Here is a 27,855-nt window from a genome sequence, read left to right as displayed (position 1 = left end):
ATCACGTCAAAAATCAGGCCAGTTTGCAGGTGTATCTTGAAAAGCTGATGTTTTGGAAAGTGCTTTGCTACGTTTTTCTGCCATCTAGTGGTGTAAAGAAAAATAATATCAAAGTCGCCTTTTACCTCAGGGCGCCTTTAGCCTGTTGTACCCTACAATACAAGTTTCTTCCTAGTAATTAAATGAACAAACAGTGATGCAAACTTCATCAAACATGAGACAAATTCAAAATCTGTAAAGCAGCTTTAAGTCAATAGTGTCATTATTTAGCTCCAGTCAGTGCAATGTTAATTCAGGTCAGTTCAATGACCTTGTAAAGTTCAGACCAGCTATAAAGCAGCTCTGCAGACATCAATAGTGTCATTATTCAGCTCAAGTCAGTTGATTTAGTACAGATCAGTAACGGTGTTGATTTGTCAATTATAAAACAAATTTGATATATCAGATCTAAAGCAGCTTTACAGAAGACAAGAGCGTCATTCATCAGCTCAATTAAGTTCAAGTTTTGTTGTCATCCAGTGATGTCAGTGCTGTCAAATTGAGAATATTACTGAAAATTTTGTGTCTTTTAAACCCTTTTGAGACTGTTTTAATGTCTGTACTGTATTAATGATTGATATGCTGTATATCTGTGTATCTTCAGCCACAGAAACAGCAAGAATTGTTCCCGCTGGGTCACAGTTGTGCAGTGTGTGGGAAAAACCAGTGCAAACGCCACAGGTATGATCTCAAATCTCACAAAACCTTTGATCAACTTGATTTGGGCACATCTCAGGCCAAAATCAAAAGAAAGAAATAAGATTACTTTATGTTTAGAATGTTGTTCTGCAGGGATGATCTATATTTGCTAATCAAAACCCTGAAATGAGTTGGTATTTTATCACTTCCAGTTCTAGTTTTTGAATAGATTTTTGGTTAAATGTCTGTGGTGAACACATGATCAAGATATTTTCACATTTCATTCTGCAACAAAAATACACTGGTAATACCCACTTGTGATTGTGAAGCCTTTTTTTTGGGAACTGTTGTAACTCAGACTTTCAGGTAAAAATGTTTGAGTAAAGACTTGCATTACATGCGACCACAATGTAGTTCATTTATAGGTTACATTCAGCTTTTTACTTGTGACTGTTGTATTTTGGCTTCAGAATTCATAGTTGTGTTCAAAATGATCATGATGAACAAAATATGCAGGAATCAGAAACTTTTGTTGGCCAAAGAGCTTTTTTTTTCCTGCAACAATTCGTTGGTGTTTTTTAAAGGAGAAGTCCACTTCCAGAACAACAATTTACAAAGAATGTACTCACCCCCTTGTCATCCAAGATGTTCATGTCTTTCTGTCTTCAGTCGTAAAGAAGTTATGGTTTTCGAGGAAAACATTACAGGATTTTTCTTCATATAATGGACTTCATTGGTGCCCCGATTTTGAACTTCCAAAATGTAGTTTAAATGCATCTTCAAAGGGCTCTAAACAATTCCAGCCGAGGAAAAAAGGTCTTATCTAATGAAACAATCTGTCATTTTTTTTCAAAAAATAAAAATTTGTATAATTTTTAAGCACAAAAGCTTGTGTAGCACAGGATCTGGGATGCGTGTTCACGATGCTACGAAATAGTGATGGGTCGTTCTTGAACGATTCTTTCATTTTGAACAAATCTTTAATGTGACTTTGGAAGAACGAGTCGTCTCGGGGAGTGATTCGTTCAGTCGCACATGCGCAACATCCTATTAGGTTCTGTACTGGAATTAGTTCACCCGTTTCTAGTCTTCGGGTTTTTCGACCCGGTTTCAAACCCGAAAACTTGTCAGATAAGAGATGAGGTGAGCTAATCATAGACTAAAAACCCAGGTAAACAATGAATTAATCTTTTCTGTTTCTTATAGCTTTATAGTTTTGTGTTGTTTGTAGTGTGATCAACATTTGTGTAAGCAGCAGATGTGTTAGGGAAGTAACACATAACATTTTAATTATATTTTGCTAAAATAAACAAAATGACTCAAAAAGATTTGTTCATTTTGCTGAACGAGACTCAAAAGTCGGAGTCGGTAAAATGATCCGAACTTCCCATCACTACTACAAATCACGTCTAAGTTCATCATCTGTGTGCTGAGTATAGTGGAAAAACTCCATCTTATTTTCTCATACAACTTCAGAATCGTCTGACATCGTTGTTCCTTTTTGTTTGTAAACAGCGTTTGACTTACTTGCACTTTGTTAGTCTTTGCATGTTCGCTTTGTAAACACTGGGTCTGTATATCCTACGTTCGGTGTGACCTTTCGACATGATTCAACAGTATGTGAACATGCATCCCAGAGCCTGTGCTACTCAAGCTTTTGTGCTTAAAAAGTATACAAATTTTTATTTTCCGAAAAAAATGACCAGTCGTTTCCCTAGATAAGACCCTTCTTCCTCGTCTGGGATCGTTTAGAGCCCTTTGAAGCCGCATTTAAACTACATTTCAAAATTGGAAGTTCAAAATCGGGGCACCAATGAAGTCCATTATATGAAGAAAATCCTGAAATGTTTTCCTCAAAAACCATAATTTCTTTACGACTGAAGACAGAAAGACATGAACATCTTGGATGACAAGGGGGTGAGTACATTATTTGTGAATTGTTGTTCTGGAAGTGGACTTCTCCTTTAAGGGAACCTGCTTGATGCAAACTTATGGATTGGTCTACAAACAAACAACATCACTAAGGACTCTTTAAAGAAACCGAAGTGTATTTTTTTGGACCATAAAGATGTTTTTTTATTTTTTTTTTTACGTTGTTGCATTATTTTCCTGACATGTAATCACATTTAAACCCTTTTCCACCAAACTGCTGTAATGTGGAAAAAAAAAAATCATTATTAATTTTTTGATGATTTAAGTGCAGCTACCAGTGGTAGTATCTAATTAGTATCTCTTAAAGATACTTAAAATGCAAGGAAAAATTGTAGCTTGAAAAAGACCAAACAAATAATTAAATACAAATTAAAGGACAATATCAGTTTTTTTTTTTTTTTTTTTTTGAAACATGCTTGCATAATGAAGACTTAAATGTGACTATTTGTGTTTTTATTCCAAAGGCCTACTCTTCTCCTGGAGAACTATCAGCCATGGCTGGACTTAAAAGTGCCATCCAAAGTGGATGCCAGTATTTCAGAGGTAGAGTCATTATTCCAGTCATGAGTAAAATTATATCTTATATATGTAAATTAATAAATCAAGCTAATAAATCCTTTGTTTGACTAATCTTTAGGTCTTGGAGTTAGTTCTAGAGAACTTTGTGTACCCGTGGTACAGGTATGGCGGCTTTAAATGCAAAACTTACTTTTATTACAATGTTTTAGCTGGAAAAATGTAAGCAGTATTCAAAAAATGTTTTTTTCTATGATGTTTTGCAATCAGAGATATTACAGATGATGAGGCGTGTGTCGATGAACTGAGACAAACAATCCGTTTCTTTGCTGCGGTTCTGGCCCATCGAGCACAAAGAGTACATACACCTTAACACAATCTATTCATTTCAGTTCAACACTGATATCACAATCACATTCTGTGGCTTTCTATAGTTTTATAAAGTGACACACTGACTAAAACTCTCTTGTAGGTGGATGTTCCTTTAGTTGTCATGGACAAAATGTTGAAGGCGGCTATGAAGCACATTGAAATCATTGCGAAAGCACAGCAGAAAGGTGCGTCCTGTGATGTAATCATTCAGTATTAGAGGAGCTTAGGTCTAGAATTGCAATAAATACATAAACTAATTTGGGTCTTTGATCTGAAACATGGGACATCCATTCCCATAGTCACCTATAGAGCATTTCTGTTGTATCTTGTTGTATTATCTTATCAAGGTATTATCTTAAGTGTAACGGGCATTTTGCATTTTGGCATCATTAGTTAAATTTAGTTTTAACCATATCTTTTTTTCGTTCAAATTGTGTGAACAGTGAAGAATACAGAGGGTCTCCAGCAGGCAGCACTGGCTGAATATGGTGCAGATCTGCATGTGGCTCTGCGGAGTCGCAAAGATGAGCTGCTGTACTTGAGGAAACTCACAGAACTGCTGTTTCCTTATGTCATGCCCCCTAAAGCTACAGACTGCAGGTACATCTCACACTCACACAATGTGCACAACGTTTCAAAAGTATGGGGTCTGCATGTATTAGGCCGTATTTATTTAATCAGAAATGTAGTAGAAACAGCGCTAGAGTAAAATGAAATTGTTTATATTTGAATATATTTTGTATGGATTTTATTATGTGATCAAATATGCTGAGTTTTCAGCGTCTTTACTCCAAATGTGTGAAAATTTGCTGCTTGACAAACATTTTTCAATTTTTTTTTTTTTTTTTTTTTCCATCAGGATCTAATTTTAAGAGAGTTCCAAAGAACAGCATTTATTTGAAGCAGATTTTTTTGTAACAATGCAGCAGTCTTTGTTGTCCCTTAACTTCTTTAAAAATTTTCTATAAAAATAAAAAATCTAATTACCCTAAAGCTTTGAACCGTAAGAGATATGTTAAACATCTTTAATCATGCAAGAGTGCGTTTTCCCATTATACATGTAGGGCCCTATGATGTCTGAATTGACACTTAAATCAAAACACGACATAGTCTAGTGTTTGTAAATATTATGCTAAAGACTAGTTAAATATAAATCCTGCATGATGCTAGAGTTGTTTTTAGCCTCTGCCACCTCACAGAAACACATAAACAATCTCTAGAACTGCTCTGAGAATCACTTCAAAATTTTACAATAAAATCTATCATCATTTCATCCACAAACAGAAGCTTAAAGGTCTTTACCTGTGAGAGAAATTTATTACTTAATGTAAGTAAAACGGATTTCATAGGACTTTAAAAATGTCATTTTTGTTAACTAATTAATAGCTGTTAAATTGTGTAAGTTTCATGATTTTAATTAATTAGACAATTTTGAGTAATATTTTTAAATTTAAACATTAAATAAGTGTCTAGAAAAAGTAAAATAAATAAATAATAATAACAATAAAATGGAATTAAGGAAAAAGTGGATTTCATAGTGAAATCCTATACATGAATGTTTTATGTCTCTAACATGATGTGTGAAAAGTGTGTTTTCGACTATATTCATGTAAGCTTTGTCATTTGTTCTCAGATCTTTGGCCCTGTTGATTCGAGAGGTCATGACAGGTTCTGTTTTTCTGCCTATAATGGACTTTGTGGCTGATCCTGTGAGTGTAACAGCTTACCTTAAATTAGGACCGTTGATATACCGTAGATATTTTCGATGTTGTTCTTCTGTGTATGAATCTTGTGGTTGTTACTCATATTCGTGACTCACTTTTTTCCCAGGACACTGTGAATCACATGGTGCTTATTTTCATTGATGATACTCCAGTGAGTGATTCAGCCAAAATAATAGCCTTTCATGCTAAGCACGTTTTTTTTTTTTTTGTTCACATTTTCCTGTCATTTGTGCTTTTAGCCTGAGCCAGTGATTGACCCCCCCATCTGCTCTGGTGCCCTTCCTAGAGAAGTTTGCAGACACACGCAACAAGAAATCCTCGGTGGGTACAACATTGTCAACTAACTATAATGCCTTCAGGATATACGATGTCTAGTGAAAAGGGTTGTATTGAGAAGGTTGAGATGTCTGTTTTTTGAGTCCTTGCGTCTAGTGAATGTCTTGTATAAAACCTTACAGGTTGTTTCTTTTGTTTGTTTTTCTGTCAGGTGTTGAAGCTGGATTTGAAGGAGATCAGAGAGCAACAGGATCTGCTGTTTCGTTTTATGAGTTTCCTAAAGGAGGAAGGAGCGGTGCACGTCCTGCAGTTCTGCCTGACTGTGGGTGAGGACATGAATTTCACTGCTGACATGCACACAATGCATGATGGTCTCATTAGTAAATTACCTGATGGGGAGATGTGGATTTCTGTTACCAAAATATGTACAAGTGTATTCATTAGATAGCACTTATGCGTTAACGTAAAAATTACAAAGAAGGATCAGAGAATGAATTTCATCTTCAAACAAAGCACACTTTTAAATCTTCACCTTCTGTGGTGTTTCTCTTAGGTGTCTCTTATTTTAGTCTTTGTCATAACCAGTTCAGAAAGTCAAGTCCAGCTTAATTAAAAAAAAACCACAAAAAAACAAAACAAAAACAAAAAAATCTCTTAAATCTGTTAAAATTGGACTTGGGTCTAATTTGATCAGGTCTGTCTCTGGCTGGGTTTTTCTATGTTAAAAATTAATCATTCAGTCCTGCCTCCTAACCTCAGTTCTTCCGGCATCCCTCCACCTCCCCTTCTCCTCCTCTATTTCTGTTATTCTCCCTCTAGGTAATATCGCAATGGGGAGGGTTGAACTCGGCGCTCAAGCCGAGCCTCGGGTTCGAGCCTCCATTTAGGACAGTAAGCCAAGTTTGTTTACCATTGCCCATCATGACTGGATGGGCAGGTGAACTCGTGAATTAATGCATAAGAAGTGATTTGCTCAAGTATAGATCTTAGGACTCGAGAAGACCTGTATTGTGTAGGAGCTTTATATTAGTTTATGCAGTGAATTCGCATATTCCGTTTAACTTGAATCCAATTCAAAATCCACATGGGGATTTTTATTTTTTTTATTCCTGATTACAATGATTTCTGTTGAAACGACTGGGGTTTTAGCAATCTGGAACACCATATGGGCACAAGTATTAAGACACCTGACCATTACACAAGCAGGCACTTTAGTGACATTGCAGTCTAAATACATAGACTTTAACATGGAGATTCCCCCCCTTTGCTGCTTGCACTCTTTTGCTTTCCACAAGGTTTTGGAGTGTTTCTGTGGGAATTTTTGCCCATTCATCCAGTAGAGCATTTGTAAGGTCAGACGCTGATGTTGGACAAGAAGGCCTGATTCAAAATCTCAACGGTGATTGATAGAGATGCAGTGCTCTGTGCTGTGTGTGGGCTCGTCAAGTTTTTCCACACCATACTCATGCAACCTTTATCCACCAAACTGGCACATTGCAGTCAGGCAGCTAATGTTCTCCTGGCACCTGCCAAACCCAGTCTCACCCGTCAGACTGCCAAACAGATAAGCCTTATGTATCACTCCACAGAACAGGTTTCCACTGCTGCTGAGTTCAGTGGTGCTTTACAGCACTCCATCTGATGCTTGGTGTTGTACTTGGTGGTGTAAGGCTTGCAAGCAGCTTCTCTGCCATTCCATGAAGCTCTTGATGCACAATTTTTGTGCTGATGTTAATGTCAGTGGATGTTTGAAGCTCTTCAGCTATGGAATCAGCAGAGTGTTGATAACATTTGCACTTTAAGCACTCAGTGACCAGCTTTGCGAATTTACATGGTCTTCCACTTACCATGGAATACCATGGAATATCTAGCAGGGATGAAATTTCCTGAACGGACTTATTGCAAAGGTAGCATCCTATCACAGTACTACTTTTGGTCATATAGGCCCAGTTTTACAGACATGGCTTAGACAAAGCCAGGATTAAGCCATTGTTCAATTAGGACGTTTAAGTTTTTTTAAGTGCCTTATAAAAAACATTACTGGTGTGCATCTAAAGTCAAAACAAAGACGCTGATATATTTTAAGATCAGTCAGTGCAAGTTTCTATTAGTTGAAACAGCTCAGACCTACATTTTAGTCTAGGACTAGGCTTAAGCCTTGTTTGTGAAACTGGGGGTCAGTGTTCTTTGAAGTGAAGGTTTGCTCTCTGGAGCTTGTTCTGGTTGCATATGTTTGTCTTTTGCCTAATCAATCTGCTTTTGTTTCTCTGTGATGGAGAATCAGGAAGTGATTTATAAGCTGTTTGTCTTGCAGGACAAAGACTCAGAGCATAGTCTGTTTTTTATTGTCTTTTTCCTCACAAGCTGGAGAATTAAAACACAGGGTTTATTTATCCCTTCTTTTCTCTCCAATGTGAAGTAGATTACAATTTGAATTTGGACAATGCATCCATTAATTTCTATGTGAACTGTTGTATTTGTATTTGTGTTGTATTACAACTGTTGTCGTCAGCTTATCATTAAGAATGTATATTTCTCTGATGAAGTGTGAGGTTTATGTGTTGAGTTTACATCATTTTTAAGCTTTTCAAACATAGTCACTGAGTGTCTGGGGAAGGTCAGGGGAGAGGGATCAGACTGGTTGTCTGTTCAGCTTAGCAAACCATTGCGTGAAAAGATACTGTAAATGTAAAGGAGGAAAGCGAGCAAATGACAAAAGTGAAGAGGTCATACACTGACGGCTCTTCTCATTTCTTGTCATCTCATATGAACTGATTTTCTGATTTTTCACACTGAGGACAAGTGAGGGACTCATATGCAACTATTACAGAAGGTTCAAATGCTTGCTGGAGCTCCAGAAGGAACTGCAATGCAATAAGGGGGGTAAAAACTTTTTGAATTTAAAGATCAGGGTAAATTTAACTTATTTTGTTTTCTGGGAATCATGTAAGTATCTTCTGTATGTTTAGGCAAAATAAGAAAAATGTACACATCTCCATTCTGTTCAAAAGTTTTCACACCTGGCTCTTAATGCATCGTTTTTTCCTTCTGGAGCATCAGTGATTATTTGAACCTTCTGTAATAGTTGTATATGAGTCCCTCACTTGTCCTCAGTGTGAAAAGATGGATCTCAAAATCATACAGTCATTGTTGGAAAGGGTTCAAATACACAAAAATGCTGAAAAACCAAAGAATTTGTGGGACCTGAAGTATTTTTTTGAAGATCAGCAGGCAGCTTAACACAAACAAGGGACTCATGAACAACTACTACTAAAAAAGCTGTGGATCATTCAGATAACAACACAGTATCAGGCTTATGTAAACTTTTTTGAGAGTGTTTTTAGCAGCCTTATCTGATGACATGTTTATGTTAGTCCACCAAGATCCAAACAAAATGTAGCAAAGCTTTTTCCAGTGTGGAAGTCAAGGATAATAATACTGTTCTTCAAAGACTTACAACGGTATTGTTGTGGCTTTGTTTTTAACAGTTTTTGTTGGTGAAATTGAGCCAAAACAGACAATACTAATAATATTGTGTCTGAAATGTAACACAATATTAACTTCGTTTATTTAACTGTTGCATAAAATCAGTATTCACATTTGAATTGTGTATTATTCAGTGGATCAAGAAGAATTTAGTTAATATTTATTGTGAACAATAATTGAATAATGTCAATTTATGCAATATTGCTAATATACAGTATACAATATTTAATGTAAAAATGTTAACTAAGGTTGTGGAGCAGTTCACTAAAATATCTGTCCTTTATGTTTTTGTATGTAGAGGAGTTTAATGACCGGATCCTCTGCCCTGATCTGAGTGACAAAGAGATGCAGCGTTTGCATGAGGAAGTGCAGAAGATCTATAAGACGTACTGTCTGGAGGAGAGCATCGACAAGATCAGCTTTGACCACTTCATCATAGAGGAAATCCACAACAGTCAGTCACGTTACAGTGTTCTGTGCTGCACCTGTTGTATGCCACGACCTCTTATTCTCCCTGTCTCTGTCACTTCCTGCAGTCGCTGAGGGGCCGTATACAGGTGTGGTGAAGCTCCAGACAATGCGATGTCTGTTTGAGGCCTATGAACATGTGCTGTCTCTGCTGGAGAATGTCTTTACCCCCATGTTCTGCCACAGTGATGAGGTACAGTAACTTCCAGGAAATGCCATTTCAGAGCTGCTTGGGATGCCGTGTTTGAATTTTACACCATCCGCCTGTCTCTGTTCTTCCTCAGTATTTTCGACATCTGCTCTGGGGTGCTGAATCTCCTGCTAGAAATTCAAAGCTAAACAGGTGAGTTTTCTTCTTGTATGTGTGTGTGTGAGCTTTTGCTGTATTGACACATCAGCAGAGTAGAGTTTAGATTGCTACAAAAAGGTTCTGTTCATACATAGTTTGATTATGAAAAAGACTGACAATGCATTTGAGATTGCAGAAATTAAGATATATTAAGTAAATATTAGCATTACTTTTCTTTTTTAACTTAAAAAAATTAGGAGCACAGTCAAAATTTCAGGAGCACCTTCCAGTGTTTCTCCTGCCATTATATTAGGGGGCGGCCAACCCCCCTTGAAGGTCAAGTTAATTTTATTTAATTTTATTTTCTATATAGCACCAGATCACAACAGTTACCTTTTCTTATAGAACAGGTCTATACCTTGTTCTTTTATTAAACAAACTAAATGGTCTTATGTTATTTATATTATTTACATGACGGCATGTCATTTCTGTCTCTACATGGACGTGCGTCTACAATTTCTCCTCCGCGAAAACACAGACGGGATTGCAAAGTCCATTCATAAAAACGGAATTCACTCTATAGCATGGAATGCCACGGAATCCGTAAATTTTTGGATAAGTAATTCAAAATTGGGTCTGTCACTTAATTCGAATCGCGATATGGACTAGTGTCTGTGAATATTAAAATGCAAAAAGACGGTTTAGATATGAATCCTGCACGTTCCACTTGGCTCTGTATGAATGAATGGCGGAAACACGGTTTTGTTTACTACATGTGCTGAAGCACGCGTGAGACTCGCTGTGATTTTCGGCCTCTGCATCTCATTATATGACGACATGAACTTCATCTCCAGAGCTGCTGTGAGAGTCATTTAATGTGAATTTTACCATTTCATTTGAGAAAACTAGCATCATATCATACTGCATACACACAGAAACTTCACAGCAACCTGTCAAAATAAAAGTAAGGTTTAACGTGTAACAGAAATATAGCACTCTTGTATATTACTTTTGTACAGTATAATGTACATCTTTATATAATTATATTTCTGGCCAATTTAAATAAAACAATTAAATGATGAAAATAAATATTACAACCAGATTAACCACTTAATTGTAGAAAAATTCTACAATTATTATTAAAACTTTTTAACAGAATATTCACACACATTTTCTTCTATGTATTAATTTTATTTGTAAATCTATGTTTGTTTGTCAAAAAATAAAAGGGTTCAATTTTCATTTGATTAAAAATAAATAAATGTTTAATGCCTTCATCTGATTATCACAAAAATTAAAACACAAAACTTTCTGAAAAAAAGAAAGAAAAAGATTGTAGGGCCCTGTTGTTCAAAATGTTAAAATTGAGACTTTTTGAGAGGTTTTTTTTTTTTTTTTTCACTGAAATAAATGTGTTTGTTATTATACAGAGAGTAACGTACCGAAAAAAAAAAAAAAAAAAAAAAATATATATATATATATATATATATATATATATATATATATATATATATATATATATGTATATATGTACCGTTGGGTACCGGCACCCCTGCCCCATTCATCCCCCCTAAACCCACCCCCACCCCCCAAAGCTGTGAACCTAGGGGAAACACTGATTATTTCTAATCAATAATCAAAAAATGTACAGAGGAATTTTGTTTTCACCTTTGTAATGGCATTTCTTAAACTTTCATCTTTCTTAAAAGTTTGTTATCTTTTATGTCAGTTTTTTTTAAATATGTATTTTATAAACTTTTTAATATTTCTAATTAAAACAACAGAATAAGAACAAGTAGAATAAGTTACCAATCAAATGAATTCAGTGTTAACAAAGTTAATTTGTACTGCAGAGGTGGCACAGAAAAACACAAAAGTGGCTTGTAGGCGTATTTTCAGATGTTTAATGAAGCTCAGAGGTGACATGAGTGCAATCAAATTCATAAATTCACATTGAGATTAATGTTTTAAATATAAAATTTTGAATATAAAAAAATTAAATGGTTGAATAACCAAAAAGATGCTTTAAAAATCAAACTAAAGCTGCCAGTAGGTGGCGGCAAGTCACTGATTTGATTACTGAATCATTCATTCATTCCATTTGTTTGAATGGCTGATTCATTCAGAAATAAAGTGAGTGACTGTCTTTATGAATGGGAAATTGAATCTCATTAGATTCGTTTAAAAACACGTTCATTCATAAATTAAACGCCGCTGTGTTTGAATAGAGATGCGAAGTGGCTCAGTTGTGACTATTTTTGACAACAAAATAGAGCAAAATCAGGCAGTAGTGTTACAGTCAGACAATGTAAGTCACTTAATATTAACTTCTTGTTTATTAAACTTGTATTAAATCAATATCTCATTTACAAACTCCCTTAAAAATCATTAAAAGCGGTCACTCATCTTCATTGCGATCTCACAAAGTTCCATTATAATCAGCTCTCTACACTGCACAATCAATCTGTTTTAGACTCTCTCTACACTTTGTTGATGAAAGGATTGGTGTAGTATGTCTGTGATACATTACTCAATGTTGCAAAAACATGCAGAAACCTTTGAGGCTCCCCTCAGCACAAACACGAATATGCTGATCGGGTCAGTCACACTGCTGCTCCTAAATATTTTTTCATACTCGCACGCAGTAGTATTCAGTCGTAAATTATTATTAGAATAATAATAATTATTATTATTATTATTAGAATCCCCCTCACTTTTACTACTGCAATGTGAAAAAAAAATAGCAGTTTATACATTTTGTAACACTGGTTGTGCTGCCTTCATTTATAATTATTTTAATAGTTATTGCATTATAGTATTTTAGATTTAGAATAATAGGTATTAGCAAAAATAGGCTTTATTTTCTTTACGCAAAATTTATTTCAGCTTCATTTTAATTTTGTGTGAAAAATTAATCAGAGATTAATCAAACACTACTATTTGCACCTGGGTTAAATGTATATTCTGTGTGAGAAAGAAAGCAAATACGTCATGAACTTGACTGAGCTTCATTATCAAACAATGAGTATTACTGATTCATGTAGTCACGTGTGCATGTGTAGCAGTGAGAGACATCTGTAGGGCAGACTGTAACCCCTTTTGCCTGTTATTTCAGGAATTTGAGTTTGGATGATTTAAGGTAAGTGTATTGTTGAGGTTCAAGTGACTGTTGTCCAGTGCTCTCACTGCATGCCATATAAAGCTGCCTGAATCCTTAAGACCTGCCTCATGTAATGAAGAATAGGTAAACCGCTTGATGGGAGAGTTGGGCAATATATCAGTATAGTCCATATTGATTTGGTGGCAATATGAAACTAAGCAGTATAGTAAATGTAGTTTATTTGCCTGTTGTTTCAATTGGCAGTAAATTGACCCCACTATACAGTATGAATTGTCATCAAATTATTATTTATATAAAGTTACATTGCCCAGTTAAGTTTTATAGTTATACTGTTATATTGCCCATTTCTGTTCGATATTTAAGGAGTATATTGGAAGTAAAAACATCAGAGTTCCGGCTTTTTTTTGCTGTTATTGTTCCTTTATCTTCACATCAGAAGGATTCTAGGAAATGGTTTATAGTGTTTACATGTTTATTCTGCCAGTTTTCCCATCTGGAGAATAGGCTTTACACAGTTATGAATCTTACAGTATAGTCAGCTTGTCATTTCATAACTCCAAAAAAAGAAAGGTTGGGAATATGATCTGGGAATATCAATCATCTGCTTTTACTAAAATGTCTCACACCAAACACTTGGGAATGGCAAACCACATGTTGCAAAAGACTTCAGCTGTAGTAGTAAAAAGGCTCTACTGAAGACAATGGTATCATTCTTCAACTCAAGTCAGTTCAGTTTTTTTTAACTCAAGTCAGCATCACACAAACTGACTTTTTAGCCAAAAATTTGTACATAATCGCTGGACACACATAGAGTATTAGTGTGTTTCTTGGCAGTGAAGTCTCTGCTGAGATAATAACAGTCCATTACAACAGTTTTTTGTTAAGACCTGCCTTCTTTCCTATTTTATACCAGTAAACTTCACATATCCAGACATGAGAGGGAAAAATTTTGAATGCAGTGTTTTAGTGTGTTATCTTTTCTCCTGTGAGAAATTGTCAAGGGCAAAATCTGCAACAACAGTTGCCAAGTGTGTCCCCCGCCTATCCAAATCAAGTTGTTTTGAGTGGGCTAGTGTGGTGCCTGCTTTAACAAGGGTTTGGTGGAGCTGTCAACATTCGCTTCCTGATTAGTCTTGTGTAATTATACTTTTGATTTCCTGTGGGATCATATACCATCTTATTTTGACCAAGAACAGTAGAGTTGCCCACAGTGAGACAAACACTCTGGGAAAAAAAACACTAGCAAAATGACATATAGATTTTTGTAATAAAAACAAAGAGTAGCACATTTCTAAATATCACTTGGCAAATCCAGCACTAGTTCTTCCTCCCAAGCTCTCATGTCACCAAAACAGTTTTGTTATTTTGTTGGACTAACATACTGATGCATGGATATTGCTCTGCAGTTGGGCAATCTGTTTGGATCTTGCCATTTTCATTTTTTTTTTTTTTTTTTCAGTTTTGTGTGCAATAGAAGCAGGGTTGCCAACAAATAGACTGTGGGTGAGCAGTGTTTCCCACACATCTGACATATACTTGTGGAGGTAGTGGTAGAAAAGGCTGGCATTACCCAGTGGCACAAAATTGGTCTAGCTAGTACATGTGACAAATAATGTCTAACCTTTAAGATAACATTTTCTTTCACTGAATATGAACTATGTAATCTATGAAATTATTTATAGAGGTTTTAATAGGCTGCTGTCACTTTAAGACCTAATGCACGGATGCAATATACTAACACAGGGGTGGTGAGCGTCGGTCCTGGAGAGCCGCAGCCCTGCATAGTTTTGCTTCAACCCTAATCAAACGTACCTGAACAAGCTAATCAAGGTCTGAAGGGTACCTAGAAAGCAACAGGTAGGTGAGTTTTAATTAGGGTTGGAGCTAAACTCTGCAGGGCTGCGGTTCTCCAGGACCGGAATTCGCCACCCCATTTCCTAAATGTTTACACTCATGTAAGACATAACCAACTGTGTTTATGTGAATACTAGTCATGACAGGATTTTGGCATAACTTTTTATGTATTTGACCATTTGAAAACAATACACCATGAAAAACTCAGTTCAGTACTCACGCTATGTGGCAGGTGGCTTTCTCTGTGCACACTTAAGGTGTGTGTGCACAGAACATTGACACATAGCATGCAAGTACCAAATTGACGCCTCTCGTAAAAGTTTTAATTGCCAAGAAAATTAATGTAAAGAATGTAAAGGTTTCATGATGACCTAACACTGCAAAAGTCATGTGAACATAATTGCAAAAGAGATGAAATTACGGCTGGCAAATATACTTTGGTAGACATAAATGTATCTGGGCGGCCTGCCCAAGTAAAGTCTGTATGTGGGAAACACTGTTGTGTAATCTGAGGCTCATACTACCCATTTACATGGCTACACGCACCAGATCCCTTTTTTAATAAATATTGATAGAAATGAAGCCAGTAATGTATCATAATTTCATGTGCATTTAATCTGTTCATCTCCAGCTGTCCTTTAGTGCTGATGTTTATCCGTTTTGTTCCCATTACCTGTGCTGGCATGCTTATTTGCTTCATTTAGACTTGACAGCATCTCTTTGGCCAGGAATTATATCACTGGCCACAGGTCCCCATTGGTCAATTCCAGAGCCACACCCACATCCATCTTAATACGTCGCCCTACAGTATTACCAGCCCTCCCCAGGAAGTAAGTCTGGGGTGGAAGACGCTGCCAGCTTGCTGCTCATCTTAGACCAGTTTGGCCATTTGTCTGTAGAACCGAGGGTTGTTGTCTGGAGGTGAAACTGGTCCAAGTTCAGCAGGATTGATGCATGGGTTTACCAGACTGTCTGCATTGCCTTGCATCGTTTGAGCCTGTAGATGTATTGCTCATGTTCTTTTAAAGGCATTTAGGTATACCTATCATTTCCTGTGATCATCTTTTCATTGTATTATGCGCCCTAATGTTGGTTGTGTGACTTTGGTTGCAGTGTTGTTTGTCTTTTTATTTTTAAAGGATTAGTTCACTTCCAGAACTAAAATTTACAGATAATGTACTCACCCCCTTGTCATCCAAGATGTCTTTTTTTCCTCAGTCGTAAAGAAATTGTGTTTTTTGAGGAAAACACTCTGTATAGTGGGCTTTTATGGTGGTTTGAACATATAAAATGTAGTTTAACTGCAGCTTCAAAGGGCTCTAAACGATCCCAGCTGAGGAATAAGGGTTTTATCTAGCTCAACAATTGGTTATTTTCTAAACAAAAATTACAAAAATTGTTTTGTCTAGCCCTGCGATGTGCATACGTACGATGTACACTGGTTCAATACAGTTAGGGTATGTCGAAATACTCCTATCTCATTTTCTCCTCCAACTTCAAAATCGTCCTACATCGCTGCAGAAAAACCGTCCCAGTGTTCACAAAGTGAACAAAGAAGGTCAAATGCCTTTTACAAAGAAGGTAAAACAGTAATGCAGAATGATTTTAAAGTTGGAGGAAAAAATGAGATGGGAGTTTTTTGACATACACTAAATGTCTTGAACTGGCGTGCACAGCGTACGCATGCACATCGCAGAGTTAGACAAGACGAGCATTTGTGGTAAAGAAGTGTATAATTTGACTTTTTTTTTTATAAATAACTAATTGTTTCGCTAGATAAGACCCTTCTTTATCAGCTGGGATCATTTAGAGCCCTTTGAAGCTGCATTTAAACTACATTTTGGAAGTTCAAACTCACGGGCACCATTGAAGTCCACTATATGGAGAAAAATCCTGAAATGTTTTCCTCAAAAAACATAATTTCTTTACAACTGAAGAAAGAAAGACATGAACATTTTGGATGACAAGGGGGTGAATGAATTACCTGTACATTTTTTTTTTCTGGAAGTGATCTAATTCTTTAAGCAATTATTTTGAATTTGCAACAAAATAATAACTGTGTTTTTGCGTACAGGAACACGTCAAAGCGTGGCGAGTCGTTTGGGATCAGCCGTATTGGAAGTAAAATCAAAGGCGTGTTCAAGAGTAGCACGATGGAGGGCGCAATGCTACCACAGTACGCCATGATTGAAGGAGAAGACGACACGGTGAGACAGACTCTTCAGAAACATGTTGAAACTGAACAGTTTCAGAATTCAGGTCACACTTTAGTTTGGTGACCAATTCTCACTATTAACTAATCATTTTTTTAAGTTTTGCCTCAATAAACTGCTAATTTGCTGCTTATTAATAGTTAGCATGCTGGTTTAGGTATGGGGTGAATTAAGGGATTTAAAATATGGTCAGGCAGAATAAGACATTAAAGGGGTCACTTTTACATGTTGTTTGAACATTAATGTGTGTTGTCAGTGTATGTACAAATCTACCCTATAATGATAAAAATCCATGCAGTGGTTTTTAATTAATCAGTAAAATAATATCCCGTTTCAAATCGAGCCATTCTCAGATGGCGTCACACCCACAGAGGCCGCTCACACGATAGTTGATTGACATGAGCGTCTTACCTCAGATCAGCTGTAACAGTCAGACCTCCATTGTTTCGATGCTGGAGCAGGGATGTAAGTTAGACAAGAACTGAGCGATTGAGGTGTTGTGTTGCTGGATGTAATAATGAACATAGTGGTCGTCATTTACTCCTGACATCTGAGCCGCTGAAGATGCAGTAGATTACTATGGATACTATGGATTATTATGGAACTAATACCAAAATTTCAGTACTCAGTACCAATACCAGTAAAATTTTATGGTTCATGGTACTAGTTTTGGTAGCAAAAACGGTTTGAACTATTGAACCTTAAATAAAATACATAAATATTATTAATCATACTTAATAATTTAAATGAGTAAATGATTAATGGTAATAATAATTCTAAGTAAACAATACATTAATGCATTAAGTAGCTGGTTAGTGTGCATTTACACCATTTTCAGTAGAATCATTCAGAATGTGAATAATTTTAACAAAATAAGAGGGATCATACAAAATGCATGTTATTTTTTATTTAGTACTGTCCTGAGTAAGATATTTTACATAAAAGATGTTCACATATAGTCCACAGGACCAAAAAATAGCTGAAATTATTCAAATAACCCCCTTCAAAAGTTTGGGAACCCTTGGTTCTTGATACTGCATGTGGTTACTTGGATGATCTGTGAGTTTGTTTGTTTTTTTTTTTGTTTTGTTTTTTTTGGTTTTGTTTAGTGATAGTTGTTCATGATTTCTTTGTTTGTCCTGAACAGTTAAACTGAGCACTGTTCTTCAGAAAAATCCTCCAGGTCCTGCAGATTCTTCAGTTTTCCAGCATCTTTTGCATGTTTTAACCTTTTCCAGCAGTGACTGTATGGTTTTGAGATCCATCTTTTCACACTGAGGACAATTGAGGGACTCAAACACAACTATTAAAAAAGGTTAAAACATTCGATGCAAAAAAATTTTTTAGAAAAAAAAAAATTTTATATATATATATATATATATATATAGATAGATAGATAGATAGATAGATATTTAAGAAAAATCTTAAATCAAGAAGGATTTTCTAGACAAGCAAAAATTATTGTCTTGTTTTCAGAACAAGCAAAATAATATGCCAGTGGGGTAAGCAAAAATTATTTCAGTCAGAAAGCAAGATTATTTTGCTTACCCCGTTGGCAGATTATTTGGCTTGTTTCAAGCAAAAACTCAGTTAATTTTCACTTGTTTTTTCTGAAAACAAGACAATAATTTTTGCTTGTCTAGAAAATCCTTCTTGATTTTAGAATTTTTAGATATTTTGGCTGGAAGCAAGACAAAAAAATCAAAGTAAGAAAAGCATTTTTTGCAGTGTACTTAATTTGTCTTCCAGAAAACATGCAAATATCTTCTGTTGTTTCCGATGGGCAGTACTAAATGGAAAAAAATATTCTGTTTCAACAAAATAATCTTCATCCTTTTCGAATTTTTCTCTTAATGTTTCCTTCTGGAGCATTGAATGTTTGAACCTTTTTTAATAGTTGTGTTTGAGTCCCACAATTGTCCTCAGTGTCAGTCACTGCTGGAAAGGGTTCAAATATGCAAAAGATGCTGGAAAACCAAAGAATTTGCAGGACATGGAGGATTTTTTTTGAAGAACAGTGCTCAATTTAACTGTTCAAAACAAACAAGGGACTCATGAACAACAACAACAAAAAAACAGTCGCAGATCATCCAAGTAACCACACACAGTATTAAGAACCAAGGGTTCTCAAACTTTCAAAGGGGGTTATTTTAATAATTTCAGCTAGTTTTTGGTCTTGTGGACTATATGTAAACATCTTTTATGTAAAATATCTTACTCAGGTCAGTACTAAATAAAAAATAACATGCATTTTGTATGATCTCTCTTATTTTGATTCTGCAAGTGGTTCCCAAACTTTAACATGCCTCTGTATCTGGCTTGAAACGTTTCAAAAACATGTTGCAAACCGAAACCTTTTATGCCTTTCATAGAGCATGAACGCAAATATGCAGGCATGTTAATTGACGCTCTTTTTTTGAGTTTGACTGAATCCATTTTAGTGCTAAAACTCTTTGAAACCGCTGGCTGAACTCTGGCTGAGCATTTACTGTTATGTACGGTCAGGTGGAGGAAGCAGTGATGGTGTTTGAGGACGACTCCCCAGGGCCCGTGGAGGTGGCTGGGACTCCAGGAACATTGCGCAACCTTGCCGCTTGGACCATCTCAATCCCTTATGTGGATTTTTTTGAGGATGAGGTTAAGAAAGAGCGCACTCCAGTCTTCTGCATTGACGTGGAGCGCCACGACAGGAAGAATGGTGAGTTTCAGAACTAAATTTAAGCTACATTGCATAAACTCATTTTTATTACAGGAATATCCTGTGAGAACAGAGCCACTTTGTGAAAGTGCTTATTTGTTTTACAGTGGGGCATGAGACCGAATCCTGGTCTGTGTACAGAAAATATGTGGAGTTTTATGTGCTGGAATCTAAACTCACAGAATTTCATGGTAAAGCTGATTATTCTCTTTATCTTCGTGACAGAGCCTTCATGTTTTTAGATTATTCATCTCTCTCATTTGTTTTTCTCTTACAGGCCCATTCCAGGATGCTCAGCTCCCTTCCAAAAGAATCATTGGACCAAAGAATTACGAATTTTTGTCCTCCAAACGAGGTGAATTTGAGGAATATTTACAGGTAATTTGCTTGACCTTGTACACTTGCTTCATGTTATTGACAGATGAAGTACAAGCAGCATGAATATGCCATAAGGTTACTTGAAATCAGGCCTAATAATGTATCAAAGTAAATTATTTATGTAAATTTAATGTATCTTTCATGGGTACGGTGTCGAAGATAAACACACACAAAAAAGATGAAGGCAAATAGTTTTTTAATAAATCCACACAGAGGGTAATTCCACAAAAAGGCAGGGGCAGGTGACACACGTAAACCCCAGTAGACATCTACAATACTGAACCACACACACTGACTGGGACTTTTAATTATACTTGCAGCAAACCATTGCTAATTTTATTACATGTTTCCCTCTAATTCACTGTCTATTCTTATAACTTAAACTTGATATTGTCACAACGCATGAACTTTGAGGGTTTTTTTTCCACGTCCTCCTTGACCTAGTTTCTGTCTCCCCTTAATTGTGTCATTATCTTCAGGTGTGTCTTATTTGCTGTTGTATTTAAAGGAGAAGTCCACTTCCAAAACAAAGATTCACATGTAATATACTCACCCCCTTGTCATCCAAGATGTTCATGTCTTTCTTTCTTCATTCGTAAAGAAATTGTTTTTTTCGGGGTATTTCTCCATATAATGGACTGATATGGTGCCCCGAGTTTAAACTTTTAAAATGTAGTTTAAATGCGGCTTCAAACGATCCCAAATGCGGTTGTAAACAATCCCAGCCGAGGAAGAAGGGTCTTATCTAGCGTAACGATTGGTTATTTTCATTAAAATTATACAATTTATATACTTTTATTGCCAAGGCTCGTCTTGTTTTACTCTGCCTGGACTGTTTTTGTTCCGGTTCATGACAGTTAGTGTATGTGGAAAAACTCCCATCTCATGTTCTCCCTCAATTTCAAAATAGTCCTATATCGCTGTTTTACCTTTTTTGTTAAGGGTGTTTGATCTTCTTTGCATGTTCACTGTGGCTGGGTCGGTACTTCTGCAGCGATGTAGGATGATTTTGAAACGATTTTGTTGAGGGAGAAAATACGATTGGAGTTTTTTGACATACTCTAACTGTCTTGAGCCAGAATACACAGAGAGGAGAGCAAGGCAAGACGAGCGTTTGAGAATAAAAAGTATATAAATTGTATTATTTTTATGAAAATAACCGATCGTTTTGCTAGATAAGCCCCTTCTTCCTCGGCTGGGATCATTTACAACCACATTTGGGATAGTTTAAAGCTGCATTTAAACTGCATTTTGTAAGTTCAAAATCTGGGCACCATATCAGTCCATTATATGGAAAAAAATGCTGAAATGTTATTCTCCAAAAAATACTTTCTTTACGACTGAAGAAAGAAAGACATGAGCATCTTGGATGACAGGGGGGTGAGTACATTACATGTGCATCTTTGTTTTGGAAGTGGACTTCTCCTTTAAATAGAACAGCAAATGAAGATAATTGATAAGGCACACCTGAAGATAATGACACAATTAAGGGGAGACAGAAACTAGGTCAGGGAAGACGTGGGAAAACAATCTCAAAATCAGTCCGTTGTGACAATATCAAGTTTAAGTTATAAGAATAGACAGTGAATTAGAGGAAAATATGTAATAAAATTAGCAATGGTTTGCTGCAAGATTAATCTACTTTATTAATGAAAAGAAAAGGTCATCTACAATATTTATACAGAGGCAGACACAAAGACACTTGGTATATGCATCGTGTGTTGTTATTAATATCTCTCGCTATATGTTTTGATTGCTGGTCATGAGTACATAATGCGTAAGAGAATTACATGAATCTGTTTGTTTTCTAAAGAAACTGCTGCATCACCCAGAACTGAGTAACAGTCAGCTACTAGCAGACTTCCTGTCTCCTCACAGCATGGAGTCTCAGTTCAATGATAAAATGCTTCCAGATGTTAACCTGGGTATGTTTATCTTCCTTTTACTATAACCACACAATCTGCTTAACTGCACACAACACGTCTGCACATTTGGTTTGGTTTGGTTTTATGTGGCTTGCTACTTCAGGTGTGCTCTTCAGGATTTTTTTTTAAAAATTAAATAATAAATTGGAAAAAAGAGAGAGAGAGAGAGAGAGAGAGAGAGAGAGAGAGGAATAGTTGAATTTATAAAAATGACCCCGTTCAAAAGTTTACATACACTTCATTCTGAATACTGTGTTATTACCTAAATGATCCACAGCTGTGTTTTTTTGTTTATTGATAGTTGTTCATGAGTCTCTTGTTTGTCCTGAAGAAGGAAAAACGATGTATTAAGCCCTAGCTAAACCTTAAACCCTAGCTCTTAAATTGTCATTTTTCCTTCTGGAGCATCAGTGAGTGTTTGAACCTTCTGTAATAGTTGCATATGAGCCTCTCAGTTGTCCTCAGTGTGAAAAGATGGATCTCAAAATCACATAGTCATTGTTGGAAAGGGTTTGAAATGCACAAAGTTGAAGGCTGAAGGATTTTTCTGAAGAACAGCAGACAGTTTAACTGTTCAGGACAAACAAGAGACTCATGAACAACTATGGATAAAAAAACAGCTGTGGATCATTCAGGTAACAACACAGTATTAGGAATCAAGTGTGTGTAAACTTTTGAACAAGGTCATTTTTATCAATTCAACTATTAATTTCTCTTGTGGACTATATGTACATATTTTATGTGAAATATCTTATTCAGGTCAGTACTAGATAAGAAATCGACGAGCATTTGGTATGACTCCTTATTCTGGTCAAATCATTAACATTTTGCAGATTCTGCAAGGTGTATGTAAACTTTTGACTTCAACTGCACATACTCTCTGACCACTTATCAGGAACAATATTCTAGTACTGACTAACGGTGCTTTTCCACTACAGTGTAGCGAGCAGGGCTACAATTCGTTTTCAATTCATTCCTATGAAGGTTGAGCTTAAACGCTCTTGTGGTGTATTATGGGATTGAAAGCAGCATGGAGAAAGCGTTGAGAGCAGCTGAAAGCGGCAAAAAGGATGGGCATTCCTCAACTTTGTGCAAATCTCGAGCGCAAAACGCCGGGCGACAACCAATCGCTGTGAAAAGTAGGCAAGGCAAGGTTTTGACGTATGTTTCCGAGTGTTCGTTGAACTGATGGATTACTGAGCTGAAATTACATATCATTGAACAAGTCATGCAAAAGTAAATGCACTTTGCATGCTTTCATTATATGCCAAATAAAGGGTTTAGTTTGCAAACCGCCGTAAAAAGAAGGATAATAAAATGCAAACAGGGTGTGAACATTGTTTTCAGAGGTGTGCTCTGCCCTAAATTTCACACGCCCCAAAGCAGTGGTGTTGCTTCTTTGCCGGCGGCACTGAGCATTGTCAGATTGATCCGTAAAAACGAAAAATGCTGTATTATATATGCCAGGCCAGTAGTTGGCGGTGTGACCCTGGACCATGAAGCCAGTCATATGGGTCAATTTTTTGAAATTGAGATTGACATCATCATCGTGGCTGTTAAATAAATAACCTTTCCATTGATGTATGGTTTGTTATGATAGGACAATATTTGTCCGAGATACAACTATTGGAAAATCTGGAATCTGATGTGCAAAAAAATCTAAATATACTGAGAAAATCGCCTTGTCCAAATGAAGTTTTTAGCAATGCATATCACTAATCAGAAGGGATGGGTGGATCGATCCTGAAGTATCGATACTTTCGATACTGACGTTGTATCGAAAGGATCGATCCTCACATAAAAATATCGATTCTAAAGTGCATTTTTAACCATTAATTTAATTTATTTAGCAGGAAACTAGGTGCATAAAATAAGCCTCTAAGAGGAACAATAGACCATTAGCGAATTATTGTGTAGGATAGAACTATTTCTCCTGCTCATCGGAACACACGCAAATGCTGAAAGACAGAACCAATCGATCACAGATAGCGTTCGCTGCTGACGCCTCGCTTACAGTGCTTGTTCAAACAGGGCAATAGAAGCAGCACAACTATTTTCAACATCGATAATAATAAGAAATTATGTTTCTCGAGTAGCAAATCATTTTAGAATGATTTCTAAAGGATCATGTGGCACTGAAGACTGGAGTAATGATGCTTAAAATTCAGCTTTGACCACAGATGCTTTTTAAATTAAAATTTTCAAAATATTAAAATAGGAAATAGTTATTTTAATAGTTATATTTCCCAATATTGCTGTTTTTACTGTATTTTTGTTAAAATAAGTGCAGCCTTGGTTAGCATGGTTAAAGACACATTACAAAATCATACTGACCTCAAACTTTTGAACAGTGTAGTGTACATGAAATATTTATTTAATTAGTTAACTATTTGTGCTAAAGTTTCACCTTTAGGGGTACGACAGCCTGGCAGCCTTTTACAAAAAATAACCATGGTTTTACTACAGTAACCACATTTTCCACATATTTGTAGTAAAACTGCAGTAACAACAAATTTACCATGGTTAACACTACAGGAACATTATTTTACCTTAATATTTGTAGCAAAAACCATTGTAATAATAATTAATAATGATAATAATAATAAGAATAATTTTATTAATTTTTAAGTAATTTTAGTATGTATGTAACACTATGGTTGTTTTTCATCAGGTACCCTCAAAGGTACACCTTTCTACCTTATCTACCCTTAATGCTTGTGTACTTGTATATGGTATTAATATGCTTCCTGGGTTTTAGGGGTAGAGAAGGTGCACCTTTGGGGTTACTGCCCCAGTAAAGAGCTAAAATACGATTTTGGTACATTTCATTTATAGACTTTCAAATATAATTTTAAGTGAGTATAATTACTTGTTTTATTTTTTTAATAATTTAAAAGATCAGTTTAGTTTAGAGGTATCGGTATCGGTATCAGTATCGACGATACTGGGCTTGAAAATATCGGTATCGGATCGAAAATAAACTAAGAGGTATCGCCCATCCCTACTAATCAGAAATTAAGTTTTGATATATTTATGGTAGGAAATTTACAAAATATCTTCATGGAACATAATCTTTACTTAATATCCTAATGATTTTTGGCTTAAAAGAAAAATCTGTAATTTTGACCCATACAGTGTATTTTTGGCTACAAATATACCCATGCTACGTATGACTCATTTTTTGGTCCAGGGTCACAATTTGACAGAACACATTATAACCGTTATTTCCTGTCTTGGATTCAGATTGGTCAACAGTTATTAAAAATAGCATCCATATTTTATGTGTTTCAGCAAAATTAGCAACCCCTACTGGTGCTAAACATAGCACCAGTAGGGGTTGCTAATTTTGCTGAAACACATAAAAGATTGTGATAAAAGATGTCCTTCCCCCATCAAAGAAACTCTTCTCATTTGAGAGATTTGTTGATATGTGCGTTTGTGTGGAAGCCCACAGTTTCTGAAGTGAGGAGGGAATATTACTGTAAGTAAGTTTTATGTTTTAGGAATGGTACTATATGTCCATGAATTTACACTGTAATGACACTTGCAAACTCGCGCTGTGCTGTGAAATACTCTGTTTTAAACTAAAAGGACTTTTAGTTTTGTTTCGTTTTTGTTTGTGCTCCATAAAATGAGGCTAATTTCTAATGTTACACATAGAAACATTCTCTTGCCATTTACTGTTGCTGTCAGGAACATTTTTTTTGTAGAAGGACTGGTAACATATCAATGCATACTTTTTTGTTTTTAATATTTGTATAAAAGCAATAAGGTACTCGAGGCAAGCTGTATTGTGAATAGGGAAGCGCGGGGCACAACCTAACACTTTTTGAATTTTTTTAAATGTTGTCTGATCGAATTAATAAAATATATGCAACAAACTAAAATATTTTGTCAATAAAATAAAATGATTAACTTTTTCAAATAAAATAATGGTGTTTAAGAATTAAAAATAATCAAATTTTTGAGTTTCACAATGAACACACCGCAACCATGCATGTGACGGCCCTGATCGCAAAACACAGCTATACAGTATAGTTCAAACCATAGTTTCAAAACATGAGCAGAACTCATTTTTATGTAAATAGTTTGTAAAGCCATTTTGATGGAAACTTTCACATTCATAAAAATGTTCGTATTTTCAAAATGTTAGTTGGTACGAAAGAAATGTCCACCTGCTCCCTACCACGTGTAAATGGCGCGTAAAATGTTCTGTTCTTTTTGGCAAACTGATGACACTGAATTTTGATGCACTGGCATAATAATTACAAGTTGATTTGCCCTTACCCTCTTTTATAATTTTTGTTTTTTTTCCATCTAAGTTGACAAATGTAAAACACGGCGCTCGTCACTGTTACTATTTAGCCAGCCGTAAATGACCAACTGGTGGCGCTTGTAAACGCTATGGTGGAACAGCGTTTTCAAGCGCCACCAGCTGGTCATTTTAAGAAGAGCGCCTGATACTTTTTCAGCTGGCTAAAAACTCTTTGGTGGACACAAGTTATTGAATATTTATTGTTAGGCATATGGTCTATTACTCTTTTTTGCATTTATGCAATATACTGGAGCCAAACCTGAGAAAGTAGACCAGAATATTCCACTGTGTTTCTGGACATGCAAATTGCTTAGCTGTAATTAAAAAGCAGGGATTATGCTAATTATGAATGAGCGTCCTATTTATGAATGATTGGAATTCATTAACATACACGTTTAACTATCAAATCGAAGTGTTTGTGAATCCAGAGGAGAATTTTTGGGAAGGTCTGTTTTATGCGCAGATAGCTCAGAATTTACTCATATATGTGTGTATATATATATATATATATATATATATATATATATAGGCAAGTTTCATGAATGAGGCCCAATGTGCGCAAATAGACACATAAACGAGCCAAAATGCTTTACATTTCTTGAAACAATAATTTCTGAACATTAAACATTGATCAGTTTTATTCACCTGTTTCTTGTGGTTTCTTAGTAAAATCCATAAAAGTAAATAGTGAAAATTTCATCACTAATGTCATAGAATAGCATAGTTTAATAATAGCTGGGCAGATTGTAACGCAGTGTTACAACGTTCCCCGTCTGCGCAACTGGAATTTAAGAATTTAAAACTGGTTCATGTCTTCTGTTGGTTTGCCAAGCATTAATAAACTATCAAAACTGATAAATAACAGATTGGCGATTAAAATAATAGCGGATTTGTCTTATTTTAAATTAATACTAAAAACTGAGATGAACAATTTACTTCAGCCAGAAATTGACGTTTACTATGGTAAAATAAATATTTAGCGATATCATCGAATCATCACGGTAACTTATTGCGCATGATTTTTGCTTTTGTTTTTAAATTGCAATTTTCAAGAACTTGCGCTTTGAAAACCAATTTTTAAAATTTGCGTTTTCAGGCCTCCAGTGTGAATGAACCTCAAAAATGCATGAAAAGTTTTCATTTTCTATTAAAAAGTGGTGCTGAGTCTCTACTAATGAGCTGATGAGCTGAATCAGGTCTGTCTGATTAAGAAGACATACAAAGTATGTCAAGTTGTTTCAGGCTGCAGGAGCTTGATTGGGAAGCACTCTACTTTTGTATCCAGATCCAGTGGTTGGTTAGGCCACTAAATTTCATTGTAAAACAAGTTTGAGATGACTTGTTGCTTTGTGACATGATGGAAGCAGGCCTGCAAGATTGGTAAATTGTGGCCATGATGGAATGCACATGGTCAGCAACAATACACAAATACACTGTGGCATTCAAGCAATGGTAGATTGGTATTAATGGGCCTAAAGTGTGCTAAGACATTACTCACATCATTAAAGCACCGCTACCAGCCTGAATTGTTCACGCATAGTAGGTTCAGTCCATTAATTCATGCTGCCAAATTCTGAGATTCATCAGACCACACTGTATTTGTCAAGTCT

The 27,855-nt window shown here is 35.8% G+C and overlaps 1 protein-coding gene across 1 annotated transcript in view; it reads left to right on the top strand.

The window, feature by feature from the left end:
* The window catches only part of snx14 (sorting nexin 14), a 51,533-nt gene that overhangs the window by 9,764 nt on the left and 13,914 nt on the right, over positions 1–27,855 (top strand). Inside the window, 20 exon segments of the mRNA XM_051104468.1 lie at positions 644–720; positions 3,075–3,153; positions 3,248–3,291; positions 3,397–3,484; positions 3,599–3,683; positions 3,942–4,098; positions 5,132–5,207; positions 5,329–5,373; positions 5,462–5,479; positions 5,481–5,543; positions 5,710–5,824; positions 9,283–9,438; positions 9,521–9,645; positions 9,737–9,795; positions 12,857–12,880; positions 16,791–16,923; positions 19,435–19,627; positions 19,735–19,818; positions 19,905–20,005; positions 21,819–21,930. Coding sequence (XP_050960425.1) covers positions 644–720; positions 3,075–3,153; positions 3,248–3,291; positions 3,397–3,484; positions 3,599–3,683; positions 3,942–4,098; positions 5,132–5,207; positions 5,329–5,373; positions 5,462–5,479; positions 5,481–5,543; positions 5,710–5,824; positions 9,283–9,438; positions 9,521–9,645; positions 9,737–9,795; positions 12,857–12,880; positions 16,791–16,923; positions 19,435–19,627; positions 19,735–19,818; positions 19,905–20,005; positions 21,819–21,930 — 1,834 coding nt within the window.

This window comes from Labeo rohita, unplaced genomic scaffold, assembly GCF_022985175.1.
Source record: "Labeo rohita strain BAU-BD-2019 unplaced genomic scaffold, IGBB_LRoh.1.0 scaffold_73, whole genome shotgun sequence".
In the NCBI taxonomy this organism is placed as follows: Eukaryota; Metazoa; Chordata; class Actinopteri; order Cypriniformes; family Cyprinidae; genus Labeo; species Labeo rohita.
Note: the sequence above shows the minus strand (reverse complement) of the source record. Positions and strands in the feature narration are given on the sequence as shown.